Below are 9,184 nucleotides of genomic sequence, written 5' to 3' on the forward strand. Positions count from 1 at the left end.
GACTGGACGGACTTAAACCACTCGTTTAAGAACTATTGCGCCAGTAAAGCCGAAACACCAACCATGTATGCCTTATTCTCTCTTTGTTAAGATTTGAGTACCATCCCTCCACATAACAATACCTAATTCTACTCCTAGTTTAGAGTCTTTTACCAAATGTCATTATTCAAACGTCACTAAATGAATAATGACATTTTTTGGGTATTAACAGTCATTATTTGCATGTCACTAAATTGTTTTTTTATTTATTTATTTTCTTTATTATTATTATTATTATTATTATTTGTAGTGTATCCAGCCCACCATAAAAACCTTGTGATCATCCCAAAGGTTTTTTTAAGATAAAATAAAATACAAATCAACAACAAACGTTATCTTTTCCCTATCAAGTGAAACATCTAGGAAAATATATAGGCAGATCTTTTCCATTTTCGAGTCACATAAAAGAGAGTAATTTTATAAATATCTTCTTTTAAGTCCTCTCAAGTGTAAACTTACAGATACACAAATAATGGATGCCACAAAAAGGGAGGGGGGGGAGGGGGGGCCATTTTGGATCAAGATGCCCAGCAATAATTGGAAAATTGTCCACCAAATTTTTTGTCAATCTGGACCGTCTAATTTCATCAAACTGTCTAAAATTCGCCACATGTCCCACTCAATATAAAATAATAAAATAATATTTAATTTTAAAAAAATAAATGTAAAATAAAATAATTAAAAAATAAGGGGTGTCTGGCCACCCCAGCTCAATTTTATGGGTTTGGCCTAGTGGGTGGCCAAATCACCCCCTAGGGCCAGTTGGGGGTGGTTTGGCCACCCCCAACTGGCCCTTGGGGGTGGCCTATGGCCGAAGCCACTCCCTATAGGGTGACCAACCACCCCATATTTTTTAATTATTTATTATTATTTTTTAAATTATTTTATTTTTTAAAAATTAAATATTATTTTATATTAAGTGGGACACATGACAAATGTTAGGCGGTTTGATGAAATTATACGGTCCAAATTGACAAAAAAAAAAAATCTGTTGGAAAACTCTCAAGAAATCAAAAACAAAAACAAATAAGAGACAGTAACGCAGAGATCAAAGAGCAATTCAGCTACCAACACATTTGAACATTATTAATTTATTAAAGAGTAATACTCAATGTTAACAAGCTTCTGGAGATTTTCACTTGTTCTTAATTTCAAGAGTACTAAGACCTACAATATTAAAACTATTATTTTCCATCAAGAAACTATATTCATGATTCGAATAAATAATCAGGTCAGCTTCCTGGTGCCCTAATTCACATGTATAACGATCAGATTGGCATCCACAATACAAGACTCGGCCAAGTAAATCATATACCTGCTCAAATTACTAAAAATCCGAAGAAATAATTGTTGTGAATTGAATTTTCATCAAATCCTTACGAAGAAAATACTGAGCTCAGGCCCAGTGTTCCCTTCCGGGCTCAACATGTACAGTGTCTCGGAGTCTCTCGAGCCGACGACCCGTTCGAAATGGGCCCGTATGTAGGCTAACTCACCGTCCGGCCCATCAACCCCAGAGCTCCCTGGCAGAACGCCGGCACCCATTGAAACCGGCCTGAGGAGTTCCATCACATTCAAATCCTCATCTGTAGCCTCCCTCTTCAACCCATACCCGGTCTTTTTCCCATTGCAATACATCGTCCACAAAACCTCCTCCAACAACCTCGTCTTGTCCTTTTCCGGTCTCTTCTCGCACTCAAGAGCGATTCTGACCATCCCGGAGCTCATCTCCTTCTGCAGCACATTCGTCTGCATCGCAAGCTCGACCACCAACGTGGGCAGACACCTCGGGTTTTCTTGCATGGACAGGCTTACGCGTCCTTTCCGGTACCCGAACATGGTGACGGTGACCCGGGTGCCGGAAGTGCTGCGATGGCCGTCCGGTATGCCGAGCGGGAGGTGCCCCGTCTTGCATACCGGCGTTATGATGGGGAACGATCGGAATACGTTGCGAAATAGTCTCAGTACTTTGGTTCTGTGTTTCTTCTTTTGGGATGGTTGGACAAGCGATACCGGCAGCCGGCCCGGCGTTGGCGGCGGCGAAGGCCTTGCTGGGGATTTACCTGGGGACTCTGTAATGGTCTTCTGCTGTGGCTCACCCATTAATGGACGTTGATGAACTAGGAATATTGGGAGAGTGCCATTACGCAGAGAGAGAGAGAGAAAGAGAAGATTTAGTTATGTTCGGTACAGATTTGTGGTGTGGGATGGGTTTTCGGATCCTTAAATTGTGGTCAATGATGCCCATTTCATTGCCTTCTAAGTAGCTGTTCATCATGGGGATATATGTTATGGTTATTTATTTTCCATTTGAGAGGTAGAACATTTATCTCGGTTTTTTGTTTTTAATTATTTTGGGTAAAATCCGTATACCCTTCAAACTACTACTCAATTGATAATGTTTTTCATAAACTACAAAAAAACATTATTAATGTCCCCTTAAGGCTAGCAAAAACATAAAAATGCACCTATATATTTCTCAATAAGACAAAAATGCCCTTATAAATTCGAAAAATAATAATAATAGAAATTAAATGAAAATTTTAATTTTTTTTTTTTTTATAACGAAAATTTTAAATTTTTTTAAAACGGAAATTTTTATTTTTAAAAAAAAACGATGTTTTTTTATTCTGTTTTAGAAAACGAAAATTTTATTTTTTTTTAAAACAGAAGTCTTTATCTAAAAAAGTTATAAAATAAAAATAAAATAAAAATGAAAATTTTCAATTTTTTTTTTTTAAAAAAAAAAAACGAAATTTTTTAATTTTTTTCTTATAAAAAGGATTTTTTTTAAAAAAAAAAATTTGGGCACTCCTTGGATTTTTTTTTTTTTTTTTTCTAAAAGTTTTAGTAAATTTTTTTTTTTACTAAGGGTAGTTTGGTCACTGAGGGGACATTGACAATATTTTGATAGTTTTAAAAATATTATCACAATTAAAAGTTTGAACGGGACATTGTCAATTAGGTAGTAGTTTGAACTTTGAAAGGGGTATGTGGACTTTTCCCAAATGAAGGTGGATTCAAGGGTTATTTTTTTTTTAATTTTTTTTTTTTTTTTTGAAAAAAAGATGATGGAAAAGAATGAGAGAAGGACGGATAAATGCTCTAACATTTTTCTTTTCACTTGACGATACACTAAGGCCTCGTTTGGTTCGCGAAATGTCTAGTCCATTGGAAAATGATTAGGTACTACTGGGAATAGAAGAGTGTGGAATAGATTAACTATTCATATTCCTTTGTTTGGTTGTAACGTTGAAATAGACTAGCTAATCATATTCATTCGTTTGGTACAATATAATATGTTGGTGAATAGAATCATATTGTGATCAAATTTCCTAAAACACCCTTATAATACAAATATAATTTATATTATTAAGGACTTTCATTCTCTTTTTTGTTTTTTTTTTTTTTTAACATAAACAACGTTACTATAATTTCTTTTTCTTTTTTCTTTTTAATTATGTCAGGTATGTGGCCTTTCTTTTCTTTATTTTTTTTTAATTTTTTTTGCAATTATGCTACAAAACTATTTATATATATATATATAGTTAGAGAAAACAGAATCAAACTCAATCTTGAAATCAAAAAAATATAGTTGGAAAATATATAGAGAATCAAAAGAAATCAAAAAACATATTATATATTTGTATTTTATAAAAACTTTGCAGATTCTATTTCTCCGTCAAAGAAAAAAAAAACTAAGAAAAAAGAGATTCGGAGAAATAGAATAAAAAAAAGAAAAAGAAAAAGAAAGAAACGGAGAGAAGAAAATCAGAGAGAAACGGTACAGAGAATCAAAAGAAATCAAAAAAAAAAAGCTGAGAAATGGTACAAGAAGGGAGACGGCATAGAGAAAAAAAAAAAATCGTTTGTACTTGCAGAAAAACTGTACCAGAAGAATTAGAGAGAAAATAGAAATAGAGATAGAAAATGAGAGAGAACAAAATATAGAAACGGAGAAAAGAGAAATTGAGATATATATATATATATATATATATATATAGAGAGAGAGAGAGAGAGAGAGAGAGAGATAACGAAATTTAATCCCACAATAAATGATTAGTAGTCCCATGTGAATAGACTATTCCTAGGAATAGAGTATTACCAAACAAATGACTAGCTATACCTAGTGTTAGCTAGTCCTATTCAAGGGTCTATTTCGCAAATCAAACGGAGCCTAAATTCCACAATTAGGGGGGGGGGGGCGGTTTTTTTTTTTTTTTTTTTTTTTTTTTCAATAAGTAGGGATTTAACTTAATATCTTAACCAAATTCAAAATTTTGAACCTTAACTTTAAAGTTTATCTTATATTAATTCAATTAAAATATTTTAAGTTACGATTTGGCTTAAGTGCCGTAAAAAAATAAAAAACTACATATTTTTCAATGATTTAGATTTTATTTTACTCTCTCTTTCTCTAAAAAAAAAATAAATAAAAATTAAAAATTAAAAAAAAAATGAATATGATTAAAGAAACGACAATGTAAAATCCTTCTCCAAATCCTTCTAGTTATAATATATAGAGGCATGTTACACAATTATTTTTAAACTATTTTTTCACCTTTTTTTTTTTATATAAATTCAATAGATCAATCATTAGTTTTGTGGACTCATGTAAACCGTACACAAATTCAATAGTAGATTCATCCGTTCACTATAAAGATGACTTATATTTATATAACCATGGTATTGAAGGATTTCATAATAGAGTTCTCTCAATTACAAATGGAAAAGCATTAAAAAAATAAAAAAAAAATAAAAAAATAAAAAAATAAAAAAAAAGATACTAAGTTTGTTCATTGCTCAATCTCGTGGGAATTAAAGCAATGCTTTGCCTCATAGTCAAGGGGGAATTCCTTATTGATAGAGTATGGTTTTTGCAATTATCTTTTATTCTTTGTACCAAATAATTGAAGACTCAACAGGATATATATCATATTTGAATATTGATCAGGTGATTATATTTCTATATATATTTTTTTATTAATTTAAGCTCTTAAGATAAATAATAATTTATCATTGTATCAAAATATGTAGTCATCATGAGCTTGAATATTTGACTTTACGTTAATTTAACTTTTCATGACAAGTGATGAAATTAGCATTTGATGATCGATGACGCTAACTAATGAAAAATAATTGTTTGGTCGGTTGACAAATGACAAGGACATGGCTTTTAAGATTAGTCTTTTCTTATTCATGTCGTGTGGGTCGAATTGTCAAAACTATGTCCAAATCTAACAAAAGCATATCGAGAAGGTATTCCCTAGTGAACAAGCCAAAGGACTTGTGTCCAAATCTACCACTGTTTTCACTTCAGCCTCCAGGACAATGCCCAAATGGGGTATCTTTGCGAAGATTCACCGAGTTGAATCTGACGCGCCAACACGAATTGACATTTAATTTAATTAGGGTTAAGGAATCTGATCCATTTAATTAAATTGGTTGAACTGAAATTAATTTATATAGTTCCTTTTTTTTTTTTTAATAAGAATTTATATAGTTCTATACAACTATACATTGGCACAACCCAAATCAAACACGCGAATAAAAAAAAATTTTAAAAAAAATTTATGAAGTTACTTGGCTTTGAAGTACGCTCTCGACAAAGGAATAAAATGTTAAAATATGTTTAGGATTGCTTTTTTCCCTTTGAAATATTAGTTCCTCTCCGCCTGTCCAACTAATGATCCAAAAAGGAAAAAGCAAAAGCCATTGCTCAACTCAATCTTCTATTTTGTCAGTGACATCTCAATTTCCATTGCTTTCTCTCTTTTTTAGGGTTAAATATTTTTTTTTGCCCCTATACTTTAATGACTTTATTTTTTGCCCTTTGGATTTTGTTTTGTATCACAACTAGTACATCGGTTATAGATAAAGATGAAAATGATAGCTCCATTAAAATTTCATCTAAAAATAGACAAAAATTCACGTCAAGGCCTTTAAAAACCCGACACGTATCCATATACCTAATTAAAATTTTTTTTTAAAAAAAAAATTTAAGTAAAATAATAATAATAATAATTTTGGTAAAAGGCCACCCCCATTTTGCCTTAAGAGGTGGTTGGCCACCCCCAAGTTGCAAAATGGGGTGGCCGAAACCACCCCCAAGGCCCTCAACAGCCTTGGGGGTGGTTTTGGCCACCCCCATTTAGCTTAGAGTGGGTTCGGCCACCCCAGACCAACTCATTAGCCATATTGGCCGATCTGGGGTGGCTGAAACCACCCCAGGCAAAACAGGGGTGGCTTAAACAGTCTTGGGGTGGTTCGGCCACCCCTTAAGGCAAAATAGGTGGCTAGAAGCCACCCCTTTTCCAAAAAACTTTTTTATTTTTTTATTTTAATTTAATTTAATTTTTTTTAATGTTTTAAATTATTATTTTTATTTATTTTTAATTAGGTATATGGACATGTGTCGGATTTTTAGAGGTGTTAACATAAATTTCTTCTATTTTTTGACGGAATTTTAACGGAGATATCATTTCCATCCTTATTCATAAATGAGGTACTAACTGTGATACAAAACAAACTCCAAGTGGCAAAAAATAAAGTCGTTAAACCACATGAGACAAAAAAGTATTTAACCATTTTTTTAATTAAAAAGGCAAGTCGGAGAAACCAACTATTATATTGGGCCTGATCATAGTAGGTAGCATCTACATGTGGAGAGTCTGTACTCCTTCAAGTTCAACTGAGTAATAGGCTAGCACTAATCAGGCTAGTGTGCAAAGATTCCTATTGTGAAATTCAAACCCACACCCTAATACATGCCAACCTTATTAAAAATTTATTTGGGGCCACCAAACCGCTACCACGGGTGATTTCCATTACTTAAATCCATATGATAGCCTCTCTTCTACTACAATGCATGGACCATACCTAACAAATAACATTACAAGGATAAGCAAATTAAGAGGTAATATTCCTTACAAGCTTGAAGTAAGTTTGATTAACTTTGCAGGCATGAAATTTGATACACTTTGATTTAGGTGCTTTAGAAAACATTATTATTTTTTTCAACGGTCTAAATTTAACCGCTCTCTCTTTTTTCATAAAAAAAATTGAAATTAAATCTAAACCTTCAAAAAAAAATTTAGAAAAAAAAAAACCCCTACTATGATTATTTTTATATCATTTGAGCCAAATCCGCAGGAGAAAAGTGGTTATAAATTATTTGCAAACATGGGGCTGATTAATCAGGGACAATCAAGATTGTTTGTGGCCCTACAAATTTCTTATGTTGTTTATTTATTTTTTGATATTTTAAAATAGTATAATGTCGAAACTAGCCTCAGTGGACGAAAACGTGGTGACAAATAGGTCGGTCAGTGGTCACCCATTTGGTGCCACCTTTGCCTAACCCTGTTCTGAGGTGGCTGGCTTGGTCTGTGCCATCTGACCCACATGCTGCACACTTGTGGAAAAGAATCCCAATTCCTTTGCATATTTTTTTTACGTTCCAGAATGATCATGTACTTCGCATTATATCATGCATCATGCACGCTAGTGGACACTCGACGGAGACCACTAGATCACTAGCCACGTCAGCCTACTCTAAAATCGAGCTGGCGGTGGTGCAGGCTCGTCTTTTGCACTCACCCACCATTTCCCCTGATGTGAGCAACACGCCCTGGCCTCCATTGTGGTAAAGAGAACAATTGAACCAATAATAATATTATTATTATTATTATTATTATTATTTTAATTCTTCAAAGGTCAAGTAATGCAGTAAAATATTAATTTAATTGGGCATTCAGATTTTTTTTTTTTTTTTTTCATATTTGAAAAAAATCTTGTGATAATTCTATTTTTTAGTAAATGACAGATATATGATTTTGTATAATTCTTTCTTTTTTTCTTTTTAAGTAAAAATAAAAAATAAAAATTGTTCCATTGTATAATTCATGTTTGAAATATAGAAAGATTACACTAAAAAAAAAAAATAGAAGTATAGTGACGGCTGCTATGGTGTCGTTTTAAGAAACTGCCACTAATCACACTATAAAGTGACCGTTTTGAAACCGACACCCATTTTTTAGTGGAACCTACTTTAAAATTTTTGATAAGGGTTCAAAATAAAATTACAAATTCATAACCTTAAAAGTAAAATAAATTTGCACTTTTTGAAATCACAAACACAAACTTTAATTTTATATGGTGAGTTAAGTTAATGCAAAGAGTAATAATATATCCCACGCTAATATATCATTTTTATCTCATTATGCTGACGTGGTAAAATGTAGTAATAGCATTACTATTTATCCAAAAGATCAACTCAAATTTCTATGGCCTTGATATTTTAGTTTCAATATAATTTTATAATAGTTGATTTTTCTATGTTCATCTCTTATAAATATTAATATAAAAAATTAAATTTGTATCTATATATCATCAAAACATTTAGTTGCTATTGTCTTGTTTGTTTATTCACACTATGATGGTATATACGATCATAATTAATGAATTATACTATCACACCCTACTATAAATTAGTTCATTAAAAAGCTAAATTATTAAGACATCTCATCAACGTACAAAAATGAGTGTTTTATAATAATTTGAGCAATAATGTATATTTTTCCATCTGAAAATTACATATAACTCCATTTTTATTTTGATGAGTAATGTTGTTTAGTAGACTGTTATACGATAGAAAAAATCGATCATTTGATAGCACGTGTAAAAACAAATCAATAATTAATTTTTAATGCCATGTCATCCTAATTGTATATGACAGTCATATAACAAATCAATAATTACATTTTTTACAATTTACTGACACATATCAGTTAGAGTCACGTCAACCAGTTAAAAAATATAAAACTCTTGGATCATATGCTGACATGTGTTAATAGAAAATAATTGTAAGTCTAACTTTTTTTTTTCATAAAAAAGAGTAATAAATGTCACATCATAATTTTGTGCAAATATTTAGCTTGAAACGATATAATTATTAATGAAAAGTTTTTTTTTTTTTTTTAATATCGACTAATTAAATTACAGGTGGATTGCGACATTAAAAAGATTACTTTGCTTCACGCATAAACGAGTGGCGCGTGGACTTTTCCGTGACGTGTCAACTTCAGCTCACATTTGTTTCAATCCGCGGCATCGTCTCCTTTTCTCTCTCTAAGCAAAGCAACCA

General features: G+C 31.9%; 1 protein-coding gene across 1 annotated transcript; it reads right to left on the bottom strand.

Annotated features, from left to right (window-relative positions):
* Window positions 1–1,403: 1,403 nt before the first annotated feature.
* Window positions 1,404–2,142, bottom strand: LOC132164937 (MIZU-KUSSEI-like protein (Protein of unknown function, DUF617)). The gene has a single exon (XM_059575458.2). The coding sequence runs from the start codon at window positions 2,140–2,142 to the stop codon at window positions 1,408–1,410; it is 735 nt and encodes a 244-aa protein (XP_059431441.2). The 3' UTR covers window positions 1,404–1,407.
* Window positions 2,143–9,184: the final 7,042 nt, after the last annotated feature.

Source organism: Corylus avellana, chromosome 11 (genome assembly GCF_965113065.1).
Source record: "Corylus avellana chromosome 11, dhCorAvel1.hap1.2, whole genome shotgun sequence".
Classification (NCBI taxonomy): domain Eukaryota; kingdom Viridiplantae; phylum Streptophyta; class Magnoliopsida; order Fagales; family Betulaceae; genus Corylus; species Corylus avellana.

What these genes read in the sequence shown, in the direction of transcription:
- LOC132164937 (XM_059575458.2), bottom strand. Translation starts at nt 2,142, where the DNA reads ATGGGTGAGCCACAGCAGAAGACCATTACAGAGTCCCCAGGTAAATCC.